Source organism: Marmota monax, unplaced genomic scaffold (assembly GCF_021218885.2).
Source record: "Marmota monax isolate L192 unplaced genomic scaffold, Marmota_monax_Labrador192_F-V1.1 WCK01_AAM20220418_F8-fsc00070, whole genome shotgun sequence".
NCBI classification, from domain to species: domain Eukaryota; kingdom Metazoa; phylum Chordata; class Mammalia; order Rodentia; family Sciuridae; genus Marmota; species Marmota monax.
In genome coordinates this window covers 3,722,211-3,749,839 of record NW_026692116.1, presented here as the reverse complement: position 1 = coordinate 3,749,839, position 27,629 = coordinate 3,722,211, and the positions used below count along the sequence as shown (strand labels likewise).

Here is a 27,629-nt window from a genome sequence, read left to right as displayed (position 1 = left end):
CTTGAAAGGCTGAGGCAGGAGGATCACAAGTTTGAGGCCAGCCTAAGCAAGAGCCTGCATTAATATTTAAAAAGAATAAAATGAACTGGGATATAGCTCAGTGGTAAAGTGACCCCGGGTTCAAATCCCAGTACCTCCAAATCAAACAAAAAAAAACTCTAAAGAAGAAAAAGTCTCCTTCCTATTTTATTCTTCCTCAGAAGCAACCAGTTTCTAGAATTACTTACAAATTCTTCCAGAAATATTTTATTCATATTTAGACATATTATAAGTAGTATGGGGACATATTATAGGATATTAAAAAACATTACACTCAAAATTACATAAAAAGGAGAAAAAAAAGAAAAATGTCATCAATGTCATCATCTGTAGTTCCAGCTATTCAGAAGGCTGAAGCAGGAAGATCACTTGAACCTAAGAAGTTTCAGACCAGACAGTTTCAAAACAAAACAAAACAAAAAGCTGTTTTATGTGAATGATTGCTTACAGTTTTTTTTTTAAATGAGATGGACATCATTACCCTGAAGTACATATATGAAGACACGAATGGTGTGAATATACTTTGTATACAACCAGAGATATGAAAAATCGTGCTCTATACGTGTAATATGAATTGTAATGCATTCTGCTGTCAAATATAACAAATTAGAATAAAAATAATTTTTAAAAAAGTTTAGGCCTTTTATACCTTTATTTTACTTAGTTATTTTTACGTGATGCTGAGGATTGAACCCAGTGTCTCACAAGTGCTAGGCGAGTACTCTACTGGTGAGCCACAACCTCAGCCCCATATTGCTTACAGTTTTAGTGTGTTTCGTTTTTGTTTTCTGCAACACTGAGGATGAACTAACATCCATGTGCATGGTAGACCACATCCCTAGTCCCTTTTAGTCTTTATTTTGAAAAAGGTTCTCACAAAGTTGCCTTGACTAACCTCAAACTTGACATCCTCCTGCCTCAGCTTCCCCAGTAGCTGGAATTATCACTTAGCTAGCCCAAAGTAATTTTTTAAACAATTTAAGATGTGTAATCTTTCAATAATTACCTGTTTGTTGCAACCTTTAAGTTCCAACTCCGATTTCTGCAGATTACCCTCTAATTTAATTATTTTTTGTTCCATTTCTCCTCTGTGTTCTCGAATAGTCATATCCAAATGGGTAACCTAAAAACAGAAGCAATATTAAACTGTTGTTCAATTTTACTCTGATGTGAAATCTATATGCTTAGAATGTGCTTTGGAATTATTTATAGTGGATATAACAAATTGAAACTCATGTCAAACATTTTTTTTTAAATATTTATTTATTTATTTATTTTGTTTGTTTTCGGCAGACACAACATCTTTGTTTGTATGTGGTGCTGAGGATCGAACCCAGGCCGCACGCATACCAGGCTAGCACGCTACCGCTTGAGCCACATCCCCAGCCCCAAAACATTTTTTTTATATTCATTTTTTGGGTGTAGATGGACACAATACAATGCCTTTATTTTTAGATGGTGCTGAGGATCGAACCCAGGTCCCGCCTGTGCTAGGCAAGCACTCTTACCGCTGAGCCACAATCCCAGCCCCTAAACATTTTTTTTAAATAGGAAAAATAATGATTAATTACTAATACTGGGGCTTGAGCCCACATGTATAATTATTATTATTATTATTTTTGGTAGTGGGGATTGAACTCAGGGGTACTTGACCACTGAGCCACATCCTCAGCCCTATTTTTTGTATTTTATTTAGAGACAGGGTCTCACTGAGTTGCCTATCACCTGCTTTTGCGGAGGCTAGCTTTGAACTTGCGATCCTCCTATCTCAGCCTCCCGTGCTGCTGGGATCACAGGAGTGTGTCACGGCGCCCAGCTTATAATGATTGTTCATAAATAACAAATCAAATGATTAAGACTCCATCTTATGCTGGATAAAAACTGCTAAATGCCTTCCAAATATTTTTGTTCCTCCAACATTTAATTGATAAAATAACTTCTTTTATCCCATTCTCTTCTGATATAGAATAAGATATTAAAACACTCGGAAACTAAGCTAAACTAACCCTTATTCTCAAAAACCAGTTGCTATAAAGACATCAAAATAAAGAGATAATATATTTCTAACTCAAAAAGCGTTTATGTGCAGAGATAAAACAAATATAAAATGCACATTTTACCAAAAATTGGTCACTTCTGAAACCCTATATGATTTGTCATAACAAAAAATTTCATTAAAATATAATTAAGGGCTGGGGTTGTGGCTCAGTCGAGAGTGCTTGCCTCACATGTGTGAAGCACTGGGTTCAATCCTCAGCACCACATAAAAATAAATAAATAAAGGTATCATGTCCATCTACAACTAAAAAAAATATATTAAAATATAATTAAGATGCATGTGTGATGGCGCATGCCTATAATCCCAGCAATTTAGGAGGCTGAGGCAGGAAGATTACAAGTTCAAGGGGGATGTGGGAAAAAATGGAGAAATTTTGATTGGGCAAAGGGAAGGGAGAAAAGGGGAGGGGGCATGGGGGCAGGAAAGATGGTGGAATGAGATGGACATTATTACCCTAGGTACACGTATGACTGCACATATGGTACATGCTACATCGTGTACAATCAGAGAAATGAAAAGTTGTGTTGCAATTGTGTATAATAAATCAAAATGCATTGTGCTTTCATATATACCTAGTTAAAATAAATAAATTAATTTATTTTTAAAAAAGATTATAAGTTCAAGGCCAGCCTCAGCAACTTAGCAAGGCCCTAAGGCAACTTAGTGAGACTCTTGTCTCAAAAAAATTAAATAATAAATAAATAAAATAAAATGCTGGGGATATGATTCAGTGGTTAAAAAATATACGTCTGTGTGTGTGTGTGTGTGTGTGTGTGTGTACACAATTTTAAAAAATCAACCTGAGCTGCTCTTTGCTTTAGCTCCCAATTTCTCTCCTTAAGTGCCTGATCCATTTCAAGGAGTTCTTGCTTTTTGTCTTCAATCTCCATCTTACAGTCTCTGCAATTTATCAAAAAAAAAAAAAAAAAAAAAAACAGATCAAAGCATATAGTAGGAATACTATAGTTTTAAAAAGTTAGGCCAACAGGGTTATTTTTCCTATAAAGTAAAAGCAAAGAAATATATGTAATTAATACAAATTGAAGGGTTCAAATTAAAGGAATGATGTATAAAGAAAATGACAACACATAGTTAACAAAAAAATGTACTATTATGGACAATTTAAGATAAATGTTAAATAACTCCCAGGGCTTTAAGATTGAATTGATTTAAGAGTTTTTCTTAAAAAAAAAAAAAAAAAAAAAAAAAATCCAGCCAGGTGCAATGCATGCCTATGATCCCAGTGGCTTTGTAGGATGAGGCAGGAGGATAGTAGGTTCAAAGCCAACCTCAGCAACTTGGTGAGGCCCTGAGCATCTTAATGAGATGCTGTCTCAAAATATAAAAAATGGGATATGGCTCAGTGGTTAAGCACCCCTGGGTTCAATCCCTGGTCCCCCCCCCAAAAAAAATCCATTGTTTTTTCATACATAGATCATGGGTATATTTGAAAATCTTTTACATGTAATAGCTGTGACTTTATTACTATAGAGTGAGATATTTATTCTCATGTTTTGTATTCCTTGTATGCTAGGCAAGCACTCTACCTGAGCTGTATCCCCAACCCTAACTATTGTATTTCACAGGGGGATTTTACTCAAAATGTCTTACATATAATGAAGTACTAAAGTCTAATACAAAACATTTAAAATACAGTTTTAATGAATTCTAGCCTTTCTAAGATATTAGCATATATAATTTTATATTATAAAATGCTTAATATTAATATATTTTTAAGAGAATTTCAACATGGAACTCTTAGTTCTGATATTATAGAGGATGAAAAGGTTGATCTTAAAAATCTTCATATGATCTTCCAGTCAGAAACATGAAACAATGTTAATAAAGATACTGACATTTATTTATTATTTTTTGTGGTACTGGGGATTGAACCCCATGATAAAGGTACTCATTTTTAAAAGCAGATTCTAAAGCTAATTTTATCTTATTGTGGAACTAGGGATTGAACTCAGGGGTCTTATGCATGCTAAGGTAACCATTCCACCACCACGCCACACCCCCCAGTCCCTTAAACTAATATTTTAAAAACAATATGAAATTAATTCTAAGGAAATCTTCTTTGAAAAGAGCTGAGCTTATAAAATTAATCTATTAGCTAGAATTTAAGATTTCACTGTTTTAGCCAGGGGTGATGGCGTATGCCTGTAATCCCAAGTATTTTGGAGGTTGAAAGCAGAGGATTTTAAGTTTAAGGCCAGCCTGAACAATTTAGCAAAGCTCTGTCTCAAAATAAATAAAGGGCTGGGGAATGTAACTCAGTAGTAGAGAGCTCCTGGTTCTCTATCATCTGGTTAATTTTATGTTTAATTTATTTAAAGACTACCAAACTATTTTCCACGGCAGCTACCATCATTTTAAGTTCCCACCAGCAATATATGAAGATTCCAATTTCTCTACACACTTACCAACACTTGTTATTTTCTGTTTTTTCTTTTTTTTTTTAAATGGTTGTCCTACTGTATGAAACGGTATCTCACTGTGGTTCTGATTTTCATTTCTAAAGGAGTTTGACTTTTATTCTGAATGTTTTGGGAAACCACAGAAAGTTTAAATAGGGAAATAAGATGAGCTAATTAAATGTTTCAAATTATAAATTGAGCAGGGAGCAGTGGTGCACACCTGTAACCCCTGCAAATCAAGAGGCTGAGGAAGGAGGATTGAAAGTCCAAAGCCAGCCTCAGCAATTTAGTGAGAACCTATCTTAAAAAAAAAAAAAAGGACTGAGGCTGTAGCTCAGTGGTAAAGTGCCCCTAGGTTCAATCCCTTGTAAACAACAACAAAAAAAGTTATCTATTCTGTGGAAAATAGAAGATTGAGGGAATCCAGAATGTAGGCAGGGAGACCAATTAGGAAGCCACAGCAAGAACAGGTGAGAGATGATAGCTCATGGTAAGGTAGGAAAGAAAAGAGGCCAATAAATCCATGGATTTAAAAATACATTTTACAAACAATGTTGCATAATGACCTGAAAAAAAAAGAGATGGAAAGATATAATAATCTTCCAGATTTCTGGTTTGAGCAACTGCATGACACCTAAATAAGGGGGTGCAGCATTATGATGAAATAAATGAGTTGTATTTTGGCCAACATCAAGCCTTAGATGCTTTTTAAAAATATCAAAGTGGAAATAACAAGTTAGTAGTTGGGTATTTAATCTGGAATTTGAGGAAGAGATCAATACTGCAGATATGGGTTTGGAAATGTCTGTCGGATAATATTTAAAGCCTTAGGAAATTTATTAAGGATAGGTACATGGAAACAGAATCCTAGGGTATGTTATCTAATTTTGGGGGGTCATCTTGTTCTTTATCCTGTTCTTTATTCCACATTTCACATCTGCTTTGTAACGCTTTTCCTTTTCTGGGTCTATGGGAATGCTTTGGCTGTGGTCTAGCTCTCCACCTCTACTCAGTATACATGAGTGCTAGATAGTATTCTATGCTATTATAGTTAATCATAGTATCACAGTTGGACAGACTTAAATTTAATTCCCTTCTCTAGACCCCACCTGTATTACTTTGGGCATTTAGTTATATATATTTTTCTCAAGACTTCATCATCTTTTTTTCTTTTTTTGAGAGAGAGACAGAGAAGGAATTTTTTTTTTTAAAGAGAGAGAGAGATTTTTTTTTAAAGAGAGAGAGAGAGAATTTTAATATTTATTTTTTTTAGTTTTTGGCAGACACAACATCTTTGTTTGTATGTGGTACTGAGGATCAAACCCGGGCCGCACGCACGCATGCCAGGCGAGCGCGCTACCGCTTGAGCCACATCCCCAGCCCAAGAGAGAATTCTTTAATATTTATTTTTTAGTTTTCAGTGGACACAACATCTTTATTTTTTTTATGTGGTGCTGAGGATCGAACCCAGTGCCTTGCACATGCCAGGCAAGTGCATTACCGCTTGAGCCACATCCCCAGCCCAAGACTTCATCATCTTATCTATAAAAAAAGAAAAAAAAAGGTGGAACTATATATGTTGCAAGGAAATGAGAACATATATGAAGTCCCTGACACAGTCCTAACATAAAATATGGAGTTAATATAAAGAGTAATACTACTACTAATAATAATTTGCTATTAGCCACTGCTATATGCTTGCCCAACTGTTCCTTTTTTTCCTTCTCTTTGCCACTACAGCCAGTGTAAAATGATCCAAATAAGGGTAGAAGCATTAGCAGTCAATAACAACAGCTGAATCAATTAGATAGAACATAGGATAGTTGACTAGATGGGCCACAGCAAACCAAAGGCAGTTAGAAGTTTGGAAACCTAGAATTCAATAATAAATTTTATTGTATGACCCAAGGATTCAGAGTAATAAAAGAAATACCTGTAATTGTGATATATCAGTTCTTTTTTTTTAGTTCTTATTATTTAACTTACCTAAGTTCCGCTGTGAGATCCTTTATGGTAGTATATTTTTCCTCCAACGATAACTGAGCTTTCTGTAGTACATCTCTCAATTCCTGCAGTTGTCTTAGAGTACTTTTTAATTCTCCATGAGCATTGTGTAGTTCAGTCTCCAGTGCTTCCCGTTTCTGCAAAGTTTCTGTTAGTTCAGTCTCTGTGTGGTGTTGTAACTTCTCTAACTCCTTCACTATTATGAGGAGAGAATAGCTTTATAACAATATACAAATCATGTTTTACTAAGAACTTTTAAATAATTATAATTAAGTATCCAGTTTTAAAATAAAATAAAAACAAGATTGACTTTAAAAAAAAAAAAAAAAAGAGAATATCCAGTTTAATTCATCTATATGAGGCAAAATACTGAACACTCTTGGTCCCTTCCAGCCCCACCACCTCAAATTCTCATTTTATTCAACTTCTTAAGTACAAATATACAAGGAGCTAAACTCAGTCAACTGTTTGCTTACCAGCACTTGTTTTCCTTTCTAGTTCTATCTTTGTCTGATCTAAGATCATATCTAATTGAGAGAGATGTATGGCTTTATTTTCTCCATCTCGTTTTAGGTGCATTATTTCTTTTTCCATTTTAGACAGTTCTTCTTTGTACTGATCCATCTCAAGCTTTACTTGCCTAATTAAAAACAAACAATAGAACAGGTAATCTGGAAACTTCAAAACCATTAGACTTGTTTCTGACTAAAGAAAGCCTGAAAATTACATAAAGAAAAATATTAGCAAAATGTCTATTGAGAATCTTTTTTTCCATTTGATAGTGGTTGTTTACTTTGGAATCTGTGAGTGAAGAAATGTAAAATAATAAAGTACTTCTATTAATTTATTAAAACAAAATAAACAACAACAAAAATACACGTACCAGAACATATTCCTACACCCCATATTTTATGTAGACTTCTCTTAAGATATTTCTGATTGCAAGGCATTTTATTCAGTTTTAAATCACGTGTTTGTGTTTGGTTTCATAAGGAAATTGGTGGGATTAAATAGAATTTGTGAGAATATGGGAACCAACCTACTGCTTTAGTTCTCTGGACCACTTAGCCTAGAGTTTTCCTTATCAACATAAATGTCAAAGGTTGGATCATCAAAAAGCATCATTGTCTTTTAACTAACCTGAAATTCAGCAGAATGTGATATCCCTTATATATTATATCCATCATTCTGGTTATTTTTTAAATACAAACATTCTTTTAGGGTTTTTTAATTTTTAAAATTTGTTCTAATTAGTTATACATGACAGTAGAATGCACTTTGACACATCATATAAACAGTATAACTTTTCATTTTTCTGGTTGTACACAATGTAGAATCACATTGGTTGTATAATAATAGATGCACATAGGGTAATAATGTCCAATTCATTCTACCATGCTTCCTTCCCCTATACCCCCTCTTCCCCCTCCCTTCATTCCTCTCTGTCAAAGTAACTATTCTTCCCTAGTCACCCCCAATTTATTGTGAATTAGCATCTGCATATCAGAGAAAACATTTGGCTTTTGTTTTTTTTGGATTGGCTTATTTTGCTTAGCATGATATTCTCTAGCTCCATCAATTTACTGGCAAATACCATCATTTCATTCTTTTTTAAGGCTATCTACTCAGAATCTTAACTCACCTATTATATTTTAAAATTTTTCTTTGTGCTCTAAATACTACTAAATACAAATGTATTACCTTGTAATATTTAACAAGGCTAGCATTTGACCTAACTTAATAAAACTTCATATGTATTGAGAATATCCAGGGATAGACATTTCATTTAATCTGGAATTTCTATGATCTGACACAGATCATAATGAAGCCAACCAATCAAATTATTCATCATAAAGATCATACTGCTCAGGCTGGAGTTGTAGCTCAGTGGTAGAGCATTCGCTTAGCATGTGTGAGGCACTAGGTTGGATCCTCAGCAACACATAAAAAAAAATTAATAAAATAAAAGTCCATCAAAAACTACAAAATATATATATATAATATATATATATATATATATATATATATATATATATATATATATAAAAAGATCAGGGCTGGGGTTGTCGTTCAGTGGTAGAGTGCTCGTCTAGCACATGTGAGGTACTGGGTTCAATCCTCAACACCACATATAAATACATTTAAAAAATAAAGTCATTGTGTTCATTTACAACTGAAAAATATTTTTTAAAAAAAAGATCATACTACTCACAGGGGAGCCAAATCAATCATTTTTACTCAGATCTTTATTATTAGAATGATCTTTGTTAGCATATAGAGAAGAAAGATTCCAGGATTGTACAACCTTCCTGCTTTATAGAGGGAACTGAAAGGAGTTGTGGATATAAGCATATTAGTGATTTAAATGACTAACTTAAACTCAGTCAAGAAAGGAGCTGGGAAGAGGGTGCACACTTGTAATCCCAGTGACTGGGGAGTCTGAGGCAGGAGGGTTAGAGGCCAACCTCAGCAACTTAGTAAGAGCCTGTCTCTAAATAATAAATAAAAAAGGTCTGGAGATGTAGCTCAGTGGTTAAGTGTCCCTGGGTTCAATTCCAGTACCACAAAAAAAAAAAAAAAAAAGGAGAGAGGGCATCATGGAATTAGTGCTAGAACTGATAGATTAGAGGTCCTGGTTGGGTCGAAGAATTGTTAGAGTATTAAAGGGAATGACACATAATTGTCAAATTTTGGAGAAATTGTAGATACTGGAAATAATAAGATCCAGGGCAAACCATGGGAGTGTTTTATTATTAAAACATTATTAGAGGAGAGGATTAAAAAAAATCAGAAGCCAAGATGTCAGAAGCATCTGTTAGGTGTATATTGAAACCCCTAAGAACTAAACACAGTGGCATATGCCTGTAATCCTGGCACCTCTGGAGGCTGAGGCAGGAGGATCATAAATTCAAGGCTAGCCTGGGCAACTAACAAAAAGAGATACTATCTCCAAAACAAAAAAAAGTGTGTGTGTGGGGGGGTCTGGTATATCTGGGATAAAGTGTTCCTGGGTTCAATTCCCAGTTAATACTCCTACCCCCCAAATCCTTTAAGAATCAGGAGTGGTGGTGGAGAGAGCAGCAGTAAGCTAGGTGGCCTGTAAGAATCAGCAACAGCGAGGGATAATATAATATATTGACATTAGGATCAGAGTACACTATTCCAGGCACTGACTGTATGGTACAAGAGCTATGGGTAAAAGTTTTACTTCAGAGAGCTGCATGGAAAGAAGCAATGTCCTCAGGGAGTATCACGTTTCTGGTACAGCAAAAGAAGAGATAGCGAATATAGGAATGCCTTTTTAGATAGACTGTGCATTCCAGTCCTTCAGGAATTGGGATGGGGTGAGAAAAAGGAGAATATGTGGAGATCTTTTTGGGAATTCATGGAAGGGATGAGAGTTGATCTGGAAATCTAACATGTCTTGTGGTGTATAAACATAAAGTTATAATGTGATGAGTCTTCATGGACCCAAGGTAAACAACAACAGTAAGGCTGTGTTAATGGGTAGACACCTGTCACTGAGAAAAAGAAGGCTTGAAGGACTATGGTTAGCCATAAACACAATGTGCAGAGGGAATCTGGGGACAAGTTTTTAGTTCTAGCATGTAAGTTCACTCTTGACTCCTGTTGGCAGAAGAGTAGACTAATTATGAGTGTATTACTATATGCCAATTCTTGTTGATTAAACAGAAGAGGGTCTGCGGAAGCAGGGTATTGCTTTCAGCTCATGGATTCCTTTATTGACCAATTAAAATATTGATGCCGGGGCCCAATCCAGTTAAACTAAATCATAATCTTTACATGTAATTTAATCTAAATGTTCATCTCAGGTATCAGTATTTTTTACAAACTGCTTATGTGATTTTAATGTTCAGTCAAGGTTGAGAGACACTGTTTTCTTTTATCGTTACTCCCTCCTTTATACAGTTAAGAGTCTCTGCAAATCTCTATGTGAGGAAACTTTGCCTATAACTTTGAATGTTATTCATCACTTAATATAACAGTTGCTGAGTGCCTATGAGACATAAGGACTTAATGCTAGTTGTGTTAATTGTTATACAGAATTCTAAAGTAAACTAGATATGGCCTTTGCCTTAAAGAACTTTCAATATAGCAGAAAGGTTAAGGTATTAAACTATAATACAAAAAAGGCATAATGAAGGATATGAGGGGATAAAAAATACTATATGAATTCAGATTATGAAGAAATAAATTCTTCAGGCAAATATTTCAGTGGTTACTATTTTTGAAACAGATATTACTGATATAAAAATGGGAAGGTAAATAAAATGAACATATTCACATTTTACCTGGAAGTACCAGTAAGCTCAATAACTTTCTGCCTTTTCAAATCTGCATCATGAGCAGCTGTTTCACATTTTTCCTCCATTTTTCTCAACTTTTCAGCTGAACTTTCCCTTTGTTTTTGAAGTTCTTGTTCCAGCTTTGATACCTTGTAAAGCAGTTCTCAGTAAGTATTTTAAATTACTAATAAACATTAGTCAAAAGAAAAACACTTTTATAAATATGTAGCCTACCATATTATTCCATTTCAGATGTATTTTTAAAAATCAGAGTAAACTGTGCATTAGAGGGGTGGCCTATAGTCCCAGCTACTTGGTAGGTTAAGTACCATTTGACCTCAGGAACAGGAGGCCAACGTGGGCATAGTAAGACCCCATCTCAAAAATAAATAAGTAAAATTTAAAATAATTTTAAAAATAAAAATAAATGATTAAAAAACCAAAATTATATTGAGCTGGGGTTGTGGCTCAGCGGTAGAGCGCTTGCCTAGCACGTGTGGGGCCCTGGGTTCGATCCTTAGCACCACATAAAAATAAATGAACAAAATAAAGGTATTGTGTCCAACTAAAAAATAAATATTAAAAAAAGCAAAATTATAGACCATGAAGCAATGTTTTAAAAAAATACAAAAACATAACTTACTTTTTAGCAATAAAGATACTCTATTCACATGTATCTTAAAAAAGTGGCAACATCATAAACACTAAAATAAGACATAAAACCCCAACAAGACTAGAGGGGAATAGCTCAGTGATAGGATACTTGCCCAGTACATACAAAGTCCTAGTTTCTATCCCCAGAACTATAAATAAAAAGGAACAAGAATTGAATAAATAGCTAAGTGTAGTGATGCACGACTGTCATCCTACCTACTTGGGAGGATGAGGCAAGAGGATATTAAGTTCCAGGAAAACCTGGGGAACTTAGCAAGACCCTGTCTCAAAATAAAATTAAAAGGGCTTGGGGTATAGCTCAGAGGTACAGTGCATGCCTAGCATGTACAAGGTCCTAGGTTTAATTCCCAGCATGGAAAAAGAAAAAAAAATAATTTAGTAAATATTCTCCTTCTCACTCTCTACATTTGAAATAATCTTGTGTGTGTGTGTTCCTTTCTTTCTTCATAAATTGGCTAATTCAGTGAAATATTCCTAATTCCCATTTGACTATAAACTCTATAACCTGCATTTTTCCTGTCTATCTTTTTTATAATAAAAGAGGTCATTTTCTACCTATGTAAGTTAAATTGCTTCTTATGTGTTCTGGAATCAATTCCTATCCACATTCTCAGAAACCTCACACTATTGACACTCTTTCCTCCTTCCTGTATCTTCAATCTCTAGTATTTTATTTTCTTCTTTTTATCTTTCCCATCTCTTGTGGTGGTACTGGGAATTGAACCTGGAGCCTCACATAACACTAGTCAAGTACTCTACCACTGAGCTACATTTCTGGCCCTTTTTTTTTTTTTTGAGATAGGTTCCTAGTAAATTACTGAGGCTGGCCTTGAACATGCAGTCCTGCTGCACCTCCTGAATAGCTGGGAATACAGGCAGGTGTCACCACAACCCCAACATTTTATTTTCTTAAATAACAGCCCTTAAACATGTTTCCCATTGTAAAAAAACTGTCTTTCATACCTATACCTTCCTCCACTTACCACCCTTTCTTTCAGCCCCTGCAAAGCCCAATTTCTATATTACTGTCTCATTTCTCATTTACACCTCAATCTACAGAAAAACTGTCTGTTCCATATAAACTGCGGTTACATCACCAGTAGCTTCCAAGTTGCCAATTCATCAATGGACTTTTCCTAATGTCCATTTTACTTCCCAGTGATTCCAATAGCCTATGACAATGTCCTTCCTTTCTTCATAAAATATTTACGTTGGCTTCTATTTATCACATCCCTCCGGGATCTGTCCAAGCCAATCTTCTCACTTCTCATTCTGTAATCTGTTATTTCATGTTTTCAATGAACATTTATATGACTGTGGTTCTCAAAGATAACCTTTGCTTTTGACTTTAATATCCTTCCAGCTTTCCTAAAACCCCTCACAGAACTAAATAACTAAATAATATTAAAACAGCAGTAAGGGCAGAAGGTACAGTTTAATGGTAGAATGCTTGCCTAGCATGTGCAAAGCCCTGGGTTTGATCACAGTACCAATAAAGAATAAACAAACCAAAACAAAAGCAAAACCAAACCAAATACCTCCAGTACTCAGGAAATAGGGAAGGGAAACAAGGAAATCTACCTCCTGAATTCTTGATTAAACATCACACACATAAACACAAGGAATCTAAAGTAATAATCTGAAAGGATCCAATATGAATCAATGTATATATAAAAGAAAACCAGAAAGAAAATTTATACTTAAGAAATTGTTGGATGCAAACTTCTGTAGACTCTTAAAGAAGTTAAAGAAAGGGCTGGGATTGTGGCTCAATAGACCGTGCTCGCTTAGAATATGTGAGGCATTGGGTTTGATCCTCAGCACCACATAAAAATAAATAAAATAAAGGTATTGTGCCCATCTACAACTAAAAATTTTTTTTCTAAAAGAAGAAGTTAAAAAGAACAAAGTATTGACTTAAAACAAAGAACAAAGATAATTTTCATACAAAGAATTCAAATGAGGCCAGGCATAGTGGTGGCTCAGAAGGCTGAGGCAGGGGCAGGAGGATTCTAAGTTCAATGCCAACTTCAGCAAAAGCAAGGCACTAAGCAACTCAGTGACACGCTGTCTCTAAATAAAATACAAATAGGGCTAGAGATGTGGCTCAGTGTCCAAGTGCCCCTGAATTCAATCCCAAGTACTGCCCCCACCAAAAAAAAAAAAATAATAATTTTTTTCAAATGAACTAGTCAAGTTAAGGGGAAAACAACAACAAAAAAGAAGAAACCTATAACATCACTACAGAAATAAAACCACTTTAAGAGGAACAAGAATCATAATCAGTCCTGCCAAAGTCAGAGTGAATTTACAAGGATTTAGGTAGTAGGAGTCAAATACCAAGGAGATGAAGAAATATTTCAGGGTGAGGCTATATAGTAGGCTTAGTAAGCAACAGGTCTAGACTTTAATGATGAAAGGAATGGAAAGTTACAGAAGATGTCTCTAAAAAATAAAACACAGAATACCTGGATGATACACAATTGAATGCACTGAAAGGAGTCTTTAGTTCCACCGGAGAGGCTATCTTAGAAGTTTTCTGTTGCTATAACTGAATACCATATCATATACTGGCTGACTTAAAAAGAAAAAAGGTTTATTTTGTTCATGTTTTTGGAGGTGGTTCTGGAGTGGGGAAAGTCCAAAGTCACTATGCTGAAACTGAAGGCCTTCTTACTAATGGGGACTCTGCAGAGTCCCAATGTGGTACAGGGCATCACATTACCGTGAAAGGAGAACATAGAAGAAACAGAGCCAAAATGGCTTTTATAACACCCCCCACTCTCCAGATAACTCATCAGTCCATAAGTAGATTCATTCATTCTTGAGGTCTGAGCTCTCATAACTCGATCTCTTCTTTTTCTTTCTTCTTTTTTTTTTTTTTTTTTTGGTATTGGGGATTGAACCCAGGGGAATTTTATCACTGAGCCACATCCCCAGCCCTTTTTTGTATTTTATTTAGAGACAGGATTTTGCTGAGTTGTTTAGGCCTCAACAAGTTTCTGAGGCTGGCTTTGAACTTGTGATCCTCCTGACTCAGCCTCCCAAGAGACTTGGATTTACAGGCATGCATCACTGCGTCCAGCTCAATCACTTCTTAAAGGTCCCATCTGGTCCCAACTCTTATCTTACATTTCAACATGAGTTTTGGTGGGGGCATTCAAAGCACAGCAGAGGCTGAGGATAAACTTGAAATAATGAGAGATCATCCATTTGACAAAAAAACTAATCTTACAAATGTAGTAAGATTACATTGGAGGGCTGGGATTGTGGCTCAGTGGTAGCGTGCTTGCCTAGCACTTGCAAGGCCTTGGGTTCGATCCTCAGCACCACATAAAAATAAATAAGTAAGGGTATTGTCTCTAACTAAAAAAATAAAATGTTTTTTTTTTTTTAAAAAAGATTACATTGCAAAATGTATAAATTTTTCAATTTGTTTATTTCTGCAAATTTTCTTTTGAAAAGAGAAAAAAACAAAAGAAATGAAATATCTGTAAAGAATTCTGTGAGGTGAAGAGAGAGAGAAAGCCTACATCTTGGGAGCAAATTTTTATCCCTCACACATCAGATAGAGCACTAATCTCTAGGATATATAAAAAACTCAAAAGCTAAACACCAAAAACAAACAAACAAACAAAAAAACAAATAACTCAATCAGGGCGAAGGACCTGAACAGACATTTCTCAGAAGATGATATACAATCAATCAACAAATATATGAGAAAATGTTCATCATCACTAACAATTAGAGAAATGCAAATCAAAACTACTCTAAGATTTCATCTCACTCCAGTCAGAATGGCAGCTATTATGAATACAAACAATAAGTGTTGGCGAGGATGTGGGGAAAAATGTACACTCCTACATTGTTGGTGGGACTGCAAATTGGTGAAGCCAATATGGAAAGCAGTATGGAGATTCCTCTGAAATCTGGGAATGAAACCACCATTTGACCCAGCTATTTCTCTCCTCGGTCTAAACCCAAAGGAATTAAAAACAGCATACTACAGGGTCACAGCCACACCGATGTTTATAGCAGCACAATTCCAAATAGCTAAACTGTGGTACCAACCTAGATGCCCTTCAGTAGATAAATAGATTAAAAAAATGTGGCATATATATACACAAAGGAACATTACTCAGCAATAACAGAGAATAAAATCATGGCATTTGCAGGTAAATGGATGGCACTGGAGAAGATAATGCTAAGTGAAGTTAGCCAATCCCCCAAAACCAAATGCTGAATGTTTTCTCTGATATAAGGAGACTGATTCATACTGGGGTAGGGAGGGGGAGCATGGGAGGAATAGAGAACTCTAGACAGGGCAGAGGGGTGGGAGGGAATGGGAAGGGGCATGGGGGTAGAAATAATGGTGGAATGTGATGGACATCATTATCCAGAGTACATGTATGAAGACACGAACTGGTGTGAATATACTTTGTATATAATAAGAGATAATAAAAAATTGTGCTCTACATGTGAACTATGAATTGTAATGCATTTTGCTGTCATATATAAATAAAAAAAGAAGAAAAAATAATTCAGATAAATTTGGCAAAGAATGAAAGAAAAAAGGTTAGTACTCTAGTATAATAAATTCTCAAGGGCTCTTTCACTAAAGTAATAACTTTGTTTTTATTTTATTTATTTTTTATTTTTATTTTTTGCAGTGTTGAGGATCAAACCCAGGGCCTTGAGCATGCAAGGCAAATGCTTCTGTCACTGAGCTACCTCCCCAGTCCCATAACTTATCCTCAGAACTAAGTAGGAAGAGTATTTTCCTTTGGCAATTTTGTTTTAGTATACTGCTTTGCCATTTCTTTAGAGAATATCACACCATGTGCTGATCCAAAATGTCAACATTAGAAGGAATAATGATCCAGACAGGTAATATATTTGGGTTAAAAAAAAAAAAAAAAAAGAGAGAGATTTAGTAGAGAACTCTAAATTATAACTAAATTGTGGCTGCAGTATTAGATAACAAATATGTGGTGACAGAATTAGATATTCAGGTCAGATTATGGAGGATTAGAACTTCATTTTTACAATATCAATACAGAGTATTTCTTATCATGTGAAATATTTAAAGTTAAATAACAATTTCTATAACTAAAAACTTGTTAATGATTTTTAAAATTTCTATTTCATAAAATAAAACCATCCAGTAATATATACCTGTTTTTCAAGTTTAGTCTGAATATCTTCTAGCTCTCCATTTCTAATTGTCTCTTGCTGTAACATTTGCTGCTGTTGCTGAAGAGTATGCTGTAGAATAACATTTTGCTCAGTGGTCTCTTGAAGACTGTGATTTTTTATCTTTAGCTCTTTCTGCAAACAGTATACCTAACAAATACATATATTTCTCATTACAATGAACTGTTTCAAATAAAAAGCAATAAAATGTCAAATCTGTCTTAATTATCCTCATTTATTATGTGGAGCAATTGTCATGAGGGTCAATAGTAGTCACAGTTTATTACATAGAAGGGTGGGGCTCGTTTTTCTGATGGAGAGGTATATTATAAGGACCTGGTTGCTGTCTGGAGATGTATCTTTTAAGATTGTCCTGTGTGATTAGATTATTTTGGCTGAGGTACTGAAACATGCTTTCTTTCTGGGAGCCTGCAATTATTTTGATACTTACAGGTTGGTCATTATTCATATCTGACCTAACCCATCCCTACCAAAAAAACCAGAAAACTCAGAACTTCCGAATCATAAACAGTCTTCCCTAGGCAGAAAAACTATACCTCTTGTCATATTTCACTGCAATGGAAAGGAATATGTTCTGTATGACTCCTCCTAGATGAAGTGAAAAATATAGGTAGCTATGGATTTCTCTACATTTCAGCTAATGCACTTTTTCTGCTTTGTGATAATAAATCACTGCCATGAAGTACTGCAAAAATATTAGTCAATATTTATTATTAGGTTATTGTTGTTATTTATAAAAGACTATTCCAGCAAATCACCCGGGAATATTCTTGCTCCAAAAAACACATACAAGGAATAACATTATCAGCTGAGAAATTTCACTCATTCACTCCAAATATTTAGTATTTGAATATGCTGGTCTCTAAAACTGATTTAAAAGATATTCTTAAAATTATCTAGTAGCACTGGTATTAAGAAGGGAAAAAACAAAAACAAAAAAAAAACTGTCCTTTGCCCTAATAATCCAAATCCTAAAAACATGCTAACAGAAATCATTTAAAAAATAATATAAATAACCTAGCATAATTTAAAATATATTTTATAACATTTTTCACCTCCTCCAACAATAAGGCAAAGTTTTAATTAAAGAGGATATATATCAATCTAATTATAAATGATGTGTCCATTTAAAACCATAATTTACAAGACAGTAGTAAATGTAACATTTTATAAAATGAAATTAAGTTTGAAAATCACATTGCATCAATATAATTATGAAAAGATAAATGAAAAAAATAGTACCACAGAGAAAGGTGTATATAAATTTTCTTTGAAAGTTTTCCTATCATTGTTTATGTAATAATTTTTTTTAAATGAAGGGAAACAAAGCTATTCCTTTAAAGCAAAGACTCTTTCCAGAAGAAAGGAATTTTAATTCCTTGCAAGACATAGCACAAGAGAATCATGACTTGGTTCTTTTTTTTAATTATCCAGCCGATAAACACTCAGAAGCATCATAAAGGACTTAGGAACCACATCTTCTTTGCTCATGATGAGAAAGAAGCTCTTTTAAAATTTCAAGCTTCTTTATATAATGATATTGGAAACCTGGAATAATCTTAATATTACAGGCAACTAGCTAATTTCTAATTCTGATTTTAATACTCATCTTTATGCTAATCCATTTTACTTAAGTCTGCCTGAAAATAATTTAGTGCAAATATTCATCAGTATTATCTGTTTTCTTTTTCTTCTTTTTTTTAATTTCTTTTTTTTTTTTAATAGTTGTGTATGGACAGCATACCTTTATTTTATTTGTATGCGGAGCTGAGAATCAAATCCCGTGCCTCACACATGCTAGGCAAGCACTCTGCCACTGAGCTGCAGCCCCATCCCTACCTGTTTTCTTTATCAGCTCCTGACAAACTAAAGATCACACTTCTGTAGTGGTTTATTTTATATCAAACTAATGTCCCTACAAAAAATGTTTAAATATGTTTTTTTCTTTACTGGAACATCCTGTCTCACACTTACTTCCTATTTAAAGAGATAATGGGCAAAATATTTAAATATGATAAAACAGAAGAAAAAAAATAAGATCTAACCCAAAACACCAAGAAAGTCACATCATATAACAACAAATTTTATTTTATTCAGTAATCTAGTCACTGGCAAAACTTCAATTATAGGGCTGGGTTTGTGGCTCATGCTTGCCTTGCATACATGGGGCACTGGACTCAATCCTCAGCACCACATAAATAAATAAAATAAAGATATTGTGTCCTACAATAAAAAAAAATTAAAAATATATACGTTGATGTATATAATGTTAGCTGTATCCAAATAATAATTTACAATATTATCCATCAATAAATAAAAATAAATAAAGATATTTTATAACATTTCATTGTACTGTACTTTAACTTCTAGATAGCTTGACTTTAAAGTAAATATAGGGGAAAAGAACAAAAAAAAATTAAAAAAAAAAAGAAAAAGTAAATATAGGGGCTGGGCATGGTGGCACATGCCTGTAATCCCAGTGACTAGGGAGACTGATGTAGGAGAGAATCATAAGTTCAACAATACCTCAGCAACTTAGTGAGGCCCTAAGCAATTTAGCAAGACTGAGGAACAAAAATAAAATAGAAGAATTCTGAGTTCTTTCGACATAATAAGCAAAGTGCTAGACATTAAGGATACAGAGAGAATAAGATAACTCAAGAAAGGTCTTTATTACCTGAGAAACTTATTTCAATATAGAAAGTTTAATTTCTAAATCTAATTCTCTTTTGGGGGGGCGGAATTGAACTCGGGGCACTCAACCAATGAACCACATCCACAGCACTTTCTTGTATTTTATTTAAAGACAGGGTCTCACTGAGTTGCTTAGTGCCTCGCTTTTGCTGAGGCTGGCTTTGAACTCATAATCCTCCCTGCCTCAGCTTCCCAAGATGCTGGGATTGTAGGCATGTGCCACAGCACCCAGCTCTAAACCTAATTCTTAATTCTTCAGACAATGAGAAGAAACAAAAACAAAATAGAAAAATTTGGAATAATTTCACTCTAAATCTAAATATTACTTATTTTATATTAGATGTTTTTTATATTAGAATTGCTCTGTGATATTAGTAATTTATCTGATTCTCTAAACAATAAATAATTAGAATTTTAAGGGAAAATATATATATAATATTTTGTTTTTTAGTTGTAGTTGGACAAAATACCTTTATTTTATTTATTTATTTTCATGTGGTGCTGAGGATTGAACCCAGGGCTTTGCACATGCTAGGCAAGCACGTTACCACTGAGCCACAACTTCAGCTCCTATATATATATATATTTTATATTTATTTTTTAGTTGTAGTTGGATACAATACCTTTTTATTTATTTATTTATTTATTTTTATGTGGTGCTGAGGATTGAACCCAGGGCCTCGTACGTGCTAGGCAAGCACTCTACCACTGAGCCATAACACCAGCCCATGGTTTTATATTTTAAGTTGCACTGAAATAAAGGTTGTTCTTTAAAGAATATAAAATTTGGAATGTACATTTTAATATCAGCTACATAAGGATATAGTATATTAGGGGCCAGGGATATAGCTCAGTTGGTAGAGTGCTTGCCTTACATGCACAAGGCCCTGGGTTCAATCCCCAAAACCACTAAGAAAAAAAAAATACACCATAAAGTATCTTAAAAATAACTCAAAGATGCCGGTCATGGTGCCACATGCCTGTAATCCTAGCAGCTGGGAGGATGAGATAGGAGGACTGCAAAGCCAGCCTCAGCAAAAGCAAGGCGCTAAGAAACTCAGTTGAGACACTGTCTCTAAAAAACATACAAAATAGGGCTGGGGATGCAGCTCAGTGAGCAAATGCCCTCTGTAGTTTAATCCCTGGTACCAAAAATAAGTAAATAAAACTTATTTAGTAAAGAAATCACATGAAAATTGTGCTACATATAAAAGAAATAACTTACCTCTTCAGATTTCTTCTTCAGCTGTTTTTCAAACTTTTCCTTATTTCCTTCCAATTGATTCAAATGCAGGGCAAGCTCTTCCTTACAAATTTCTAATGCTGAATCTAGTTGTCTAACCTAAGCAAGGAAAAGGGAAAGGGAAAAAAAAAAAGGAAAATCATCTAATATAATGAATGCTTATTACACACAATATTTTACAGATTTATCTCCTAAAGTTTACCTCACTGCTTCAAACAGTAAATATACAGTCATAGTTAGAATATAAAATGTTATTACAGAAGAGATAATATTGAGAAAACTAATTCTTTGTAAGAAAACAAAAGGGAAACCAGAGAATGGAATACTGAAGAATAAAGAAGTGATAGACAGTAGAGGACATTCTAGGAAAAGGAAGTATTCAAAGAGGAAGGCACTGTGAAAGGGAATGGAGAAGCTGGAAGGAGGTTAGAGTTATCAAGAGTATAAAATTGTAGGACATGGTCATTGAATAATAAGAATGATAAGATAAACTAGAGCCAATTGTCAAGAATCTTCAAGTCAAACACTTAAAAACATTTTCTTAAAAAGGTAAAGCAGTCTTTAAGCACATTTTTTAAAGTTGTAGATGGACACAATATCTTTATTTATTTTTTTATGTGGTGCTGAGGATCAAACCCAGTGCCTCACACATGCAAGGTAAGCGCTCAAGCAAGCCCTCAACCACCAAGCTACAACCCTGGCCCCTAAGCACACATTTTAAACCCTCTTAAACAAGAAAAATAGGAAAGTAAGAACCAATTTACAAATCAGTATATTGTTAATGCTGTTAAGATAATATTTTGAAATGCTGACATTAATAAGTATATGAAAATATTGCTGGACAAGGTGGCACAAGCCTTTAATAATCCTGCTGCTGAGGCACGGAGGATGACAAATTTAAAGCCAGCCTCAGCAATTTAGTAGGACCCTGTATCAAAAAAACAAAAAGAAAGTCTGGGGATATAGCTCAGTGGTAGAGCACCCCTGGGTTCAATCATCAGTACTGAAGAAAAAATAGAAAATATTTTGTCAGCTAGGGAAAAAAATACAAGACTCCTTTGTTTAGAATCTATGAGAATATTTTCAAAAGGACAGCAATATAACTTGGATTACTTGTGTTTACACAGTTGCAAAATGCTTTATAACATCAATATTAAAGAACAACTCATAATAATTTTTTCAAAATATTTAATTAAAGCTCCTCAATTTGTACATATGTTCCATATCCCATCTATTAATAATATTCTTGTCTTAATCCTTTCTTTTCCTTGTTGTAATTCTGAGCTTCTGGAGGTGGTTTTTCTTTTTTCCTTTTTAAAAAAATTCTGTCAGAGGGATGGGGTTGTGGCTCAGTGGTAGAGTGCCCACCTAGCATGCACAAGGCACTGGGTTCGATCCTCAGCACCACATAAATGTAAAATAAAGTTATTGTATCCACCTAAAGCTTAAGAATAAATATTTTTTTTAAAAGTTCTGGCAGAAAATTGACCTGAGGAGTGTTTTTCTCTCTTACTGCTAGTAACATTCAAGGAGGCAGCCTTCAAAGTGTCAAAGAAATCTCAACAAGACTAGGAGAAAAAGAAAAAAATGTTCCACTTGCAGATATTAATCTCCATCATGAAATTATCCTTGCAACTCTTATTTCTAAAAGGGGAATCTTGAACTGGGAATGGTGGAATATGGCTATAATCCCAGTTACCTAGAAGGGTGAGGCAGGAGAAGACCAAGTTCAGTTGGGTTCATTTGTCAGCCTGGGCAACTGATCAAAAGTTTTTTTGTTTTTTTTTGTTTTTTTTTTTTTTTGGAGATAAAAAGGGTTGGGGAATGTAGCACTAGGGATGTAGCATAGTGGTGGGATAACCCTAGATTCAATTGGTTTGACCCTTGTTAAAAAGTTTTAATGCTTCAATGGGTTATATCCAATTGAAATATAGATTTTAACTCAGTAATAGGTTAAGGACTTGGGGGAGATAAGGGAAATACTTACAGATTAAAATTTAAAAAGACACTCACTCTCAGGGTCACACAAATACTGGCCCTTTATGTGTATAATCCTAAGAGTGTCTCCTTAAATTTTGCACTAATGGCATCTCATTTGATTTACCTTAGTTCCAGGTCTGCAGCATAGCCAGATATTCTGCAAGTCTAACAAGTTCCCAGGTGATGCTGATGCTACTAGTCCATAAACCATACTTATAGTAATAGTGTTATAAAGAACATTTTCAAAACACTGGGGAAATTTCATTATGAACTATATTGAATGATGTTGCTGAGTTTATGACCTCTTTAAGGTGTAGGGTGACCCCATAACAGAAAGTTTCTGCTCATGGAAGATGCATGTTTATGTATTCAGGAAAATTAAAGTATTATGACATGTACAACCTTGTCTCAGGTGGCTGGCAAAAAAGAAGTATTTGTGTAGGAGGAGGTAGGTGTACACACAAGCATGCATGTATGTGTGCATAGAGAGAAATGAAGTGAGTGTACCTAGATTATAATGGACAATGAATCTGGATGAAAGGTACACAGATGCTCCCTGTAGTAGTATTTCAAATTTTTTGAGGGTTTGAAATTTTAAAAATATATTTAAATTAATAAATTAATTAAAATTAATAATAAACAAATTTTGATGGGCTTTCTGATTTAATCAGAGCTTGAGAGTCTGAATCACATATGAATACATTGTGCACTGTATATGCATCCCTTGCAAACATACACATACACGAATGAACGAAATCAAAACATACTGACAGATATACATGTATATAAAGGCATGAAGCCAAAGAAACTTCTCAAATACACCATCTGGGGACAAGTAGGTGGGGCTTTAGGCTGTATATCTTCAACAACAGCAATTAAGCTCTTCTGTTTATTTTTCCACTTAAGATTTTTTTTTTTTTTTTGAGGGAGCAGGGAAAAAATCCAGAGTAGAAAATAAATAGAAAATAAGAAAAATACCTTAATACCTCCCTTACTTTATTTATTTATTTCTGGTACTGGGGATTGAATCCACATCTCATGCATGTTAGGCAAGTGGTCTAACACTGAGCTACATTCCCAGCCGCCAAACAATAGAAAATAAATGAACAAAATCTTAAGAAGTACTGTATCAATTTTCTGTTTAAGAGGCAACATAATTTGCTTGATTTATTGGTCTCTGGTTACCTGTTTAGAATTTTATCACCAACTATTTAGCTATTATTAATCATAATTTTATAATTGATACAACTTTAAATTCATCCTCTTAACTTTCCTGTATATAGAAAACTCATAGTACTTCCTTGCAGAGAACAACTGAGGCATGCAAGGGGATATAGACAAAAATCATAAAAGGAATAATGACATAATCAGGAAAAGTAGGCTTCAGATTTCTGTTTTGATGCTACAGATAATAGAGGTTAAGAATCATTTAAGTATAACTTGAATCATGGAAATTCTGCTTCTATATTTCTTTCTTATTTTGATTTTTTACCCAAACAGCAAACCTGTTAAAGGTATTAAGGGAATAAAATACAGCATCAGATTTCATTCCCTTACTAATTTTCTTTCCATCGCATACCTGGCTTGAAATATATGGAAATACCTTACTAGATAACTGCCTAGATGTTTAGGTAGTTTAATGAAGTTGCTATTTTTTTTTTTTTGGAGGGGGGATTATTTCATGAAATAATTTCTGTCCTATGACCTTTATATACTAAAGATTTTTTTTTTTTTTTGTACCAAGAATTGAACCCAGGGGTGCTTAACCACTGAACCACATCCCTAGCCCTTTTTATATTTTAATTAGAGACACGGTCTCTCATTAAGTTGCTTAGAGCCTTGCTAAGTTGCTGAGGCTGGCCTTGAATTTGCAATCCTTCTGTGCCCAACTACTAATGATTTTTCAATGTTAATAAATTTTGAGATTTTTCTTACATGAGGAAATAAATTGAGATGGCATTTACTATTAAAGAATTGAGAATGTCATAGGAATAGTTATGAATAAGCATAATTATACTTACATGGGCATACAGTCACAAAATGAACTAAAAACAAAACACCAAGAAAAAGTAAATAATGTATTTTTTTAAACAATATGATAGAATAAGGTAGCAGTATATTTGGACATATCAAATTTGAACCTCTGAAAAATGCAAAGGAGAAAATATTGAATATATAAGAGTTTTTCCCATTATCCACAGAGGATATATTTTAAGAACCACAGATAGTACTAAACCCTATATATACTATTTTTTCCTGTATATAAATACTCCAATGTAATGCCCTTTTGATCTCAACTAAGCACTTATCAGGCAGTATGGCTGTAACATTTGTAGTTTAAGGTACTACAGTAAAGCCAGCATAAATTTCTTTTTCCTTCTTTAAAATTTCACACATAGATTTGTCTTTACCATAAATCTTAGCAACTTCAGCATATAGTATTTTTCCATTTCTTATTAAATCCAGAACTTTCACCTTTTCCCTTAAAGGAGAACTTTATACCTTAGTTTGGGCAAATCTGAATTGCCATCATCACTACTTTCATAGTTTAGGATCACTATTAAATAAAGTAAGAGCTATTTAAACATAAGCACTATAATACTAGTTCATCTTATAGCACAGATGGCTCCTAAGTGATTAATGGGCAGTTAGTACATACTAAGTGGATACAATGAGAAAGATATGATGAAATAGATGGGGACAAATACAAGATTTCATCGTACTACTCAGAATAATGCACAATGTAAAACTCATGAATTGTCTCTCAATTTTTCTAATATTTTTGAACTGCAGTTGACTACATGTAACTGAAACCATGGAAAGTGAAATCACAAATGAGATGATACTGTATAATAATTAGTTATTAAATTTTTAACTTAGCATATGCTAAGCATTTTATATATCTAGTTTTGTTTAATACACTGCTATTCTTCTGAGGTGTTGTTATCCCCATCTTAGAGAGGAAAAAATTAAATTTCAGATAGCTTAAATAATCTCAAACTAAGTTATATCCAGTTAATAGGCATCTTGAGGCCAAAAGTGAAACCCAAGTTAATTCAGCAACCTGGTCCATGTTTTTAATCATTAAGATATACTAGCCACAAATCCATATTTTAGCTGAAAATTATGGATTCATCACTTAATTAACCTTACCAGCAGAACTGGTAAAAAGAAGCAAAACTAGATTTACTTGCTTTGTTAATTCTTTACTGGTAATGCTAATAAGTTGCAATTATAGCTAAAGTTAAGACCTTTTTTTGTGTGTGTGGAGTTGGGGATTGAACCCAGGGCCTTGTGAATATGAGGCAAGCACTCTACCAAGTGAGCTATCCCCAGCCCAAAAGACAATTTTTTAATGGTTCAGAAAATCATAGGACCAAATAGGCTAGATAATCCACAAATCACATTATCAACTATCAAATGATTAAGATTAAAATTCAATGTAAAGAAAATATGCTGCTGGGCATAGTGGTGCACTCCTCTAATTCCAGCAACTCAGGAGGTGGAGGTAGAATTGTAAATTCCAAGTCAGTCTCAGCAACTTAGTGAGAACCCTATCAACTTAGCAAGACCCTGTCTCAAAAAAAAAAAAAAAAAAAAGAGGGATATAGCTCAATGCTAAATCACCCTGGGTCCAATACTCAGTACTAGAAAAGAAAGAAAGTAAACATAACAACAGAAACAAAGTTCACTGAATCAAGTCAAATCTTCAATAATTAATCAACATTTATGCATTTAATTTTTATAATTTATGTGTGAACTGTCTTCAATAAGAAAAACAAAACGTATTAGCATACTAGCCTTGATTGTTTCTTCAGATACTTGATTCTGTAATGCTTTCAAAGCTTCATCTTTCTTCATATTTTCCTTTTCCATTTCCTAAAAACAGGAGGTGGGGAGGTGTGGGGGGAGAAGTAAGAAAAACATAGTAATACGAGTAAACATTTTTACATTTGTAAAGGTTATTACACAAGTGATTTGATTAGAATTAACATATGTCATAGAAAGATAAAACTATTAACACTTTTATAAAGATGACTTTACCCCTTTGCTTTCCGTCAAGAGTCTATCTAATGATTCAAGATGATGCTGTTTACATAATATATCTTGTTGCAACATCGACATAGTCTTTTCTTGTTCTTTAAATTGTTGGTCTTTTTTCTCTAGTTGAGCTTCAAGCTAAACATAAAAACAGGATTAATTTTCATATTATATTTTTAAAATGTTTCAAACATTTTCTCTTATTAAAAAAAAAGAAATGGTTAGAGATGTAGCTAGCTCAGTGGTAGACTGTTTCCCTAGCATTTATGAGACCCTGGGTTCAATCCCCAATAATGAGAAAAAAGGAAGAAATAAAAATCACAAGCCTATTTTTATTCACTTTCCTCCTTTATCTATACTAAGCTGAAACTGGTCTGTATCATTTTCTGGTATGTTTCATTATTATATATGTCTTTTACACTTTACTAAATACATACAGCCATGAGCAATATGTAGTTTTCTGTCTTGAAAATTTACATAGATATTATCAATACTTCTAAGTTTTGGCAAGTCGCTGTCTTTACTTGATATTGTTTTAGATACTTATCCAAGTTGATATACATAGATCTAGTTCATTTACTTTAGAGAAGTATAAGATTCTACTGTAAGAATAATGACAATTTCTCTACTCTTCTACGTAGGAACAGTTACTCTGTTTTTTTACTCTTATGATAGTGCTGCAATAACATCTGTTGTACATGTCTCTTTATGTACATGTGTAAGAGTTTCTCTAGAATAGACAGACCACATAGAAGTAGACTTCCTTGTTGTAAGACATGCACATTTTCAATTTCAGTAGGTATTTCTTTTCAAAGTGAATCAAGATTTACACATTCATTAGACGTATGTAAGATTTCTTACTCCCCACAACTTCACCTATAATTGGCATCATCCAAGTTCCAAAAAACTTGGAACAAAATATGAAATTACTCAATATGCGTATATTTATGTAT

The 27,629-nt window shown here is 34.0% G+C and overlaps 1 protein-coding gene across 11 annotated transcripts in view; it reads right to left on the bottom strand.

Moving 5' to 3' along the window:
* Ccdc18 (coiled-coil domain containing 18) overlaps positions 1–27,629 on the bottom strand; it is a 102,525-nt gene that overhangs the window by 30,685 nt on the left and 44,211 nt on the right. For all 11 annotated transcript variants that reach the window (XM_058585247.1, XM_046461877.2, XM_046461909.2 and 8 more), the window contains 9 exons: positions 26,680–26,814; positions 26,437–26,514; positions 20,638–20,754; positions 16,680–16,847; positions 10,836–10,978; positions 6,999–7,162; positions 6,505–6,718; positions 2,899–2,998; positions 1,046–1,162 (listed from right to left, as the gene is read on the bottom strand). In XM_058585247.1, the coding sequence (XP_058441230.1) occupies positions 1,046–1,162; positions 2,899–2,998; positions 6,505–6,718; positions 6,999–7,162; positions 10,836–10,978; positions 16,680–16,847; positions 20,638–20,754; positions 26,437–26,514; positions 26,680–26,814 (1,236 nt within the window). The remainder of the gene's footprint in view (positions 1–1,045; positions 1,163–2,898; positions 2,999–6,504; positions 6,719–6,998; positions 7,163–10,835; positions 10,979–16,679; positions 16,848–20,637; positions 20,755–26,436; positions 26,515–26,679; positions 26,815–27,629) is intronic.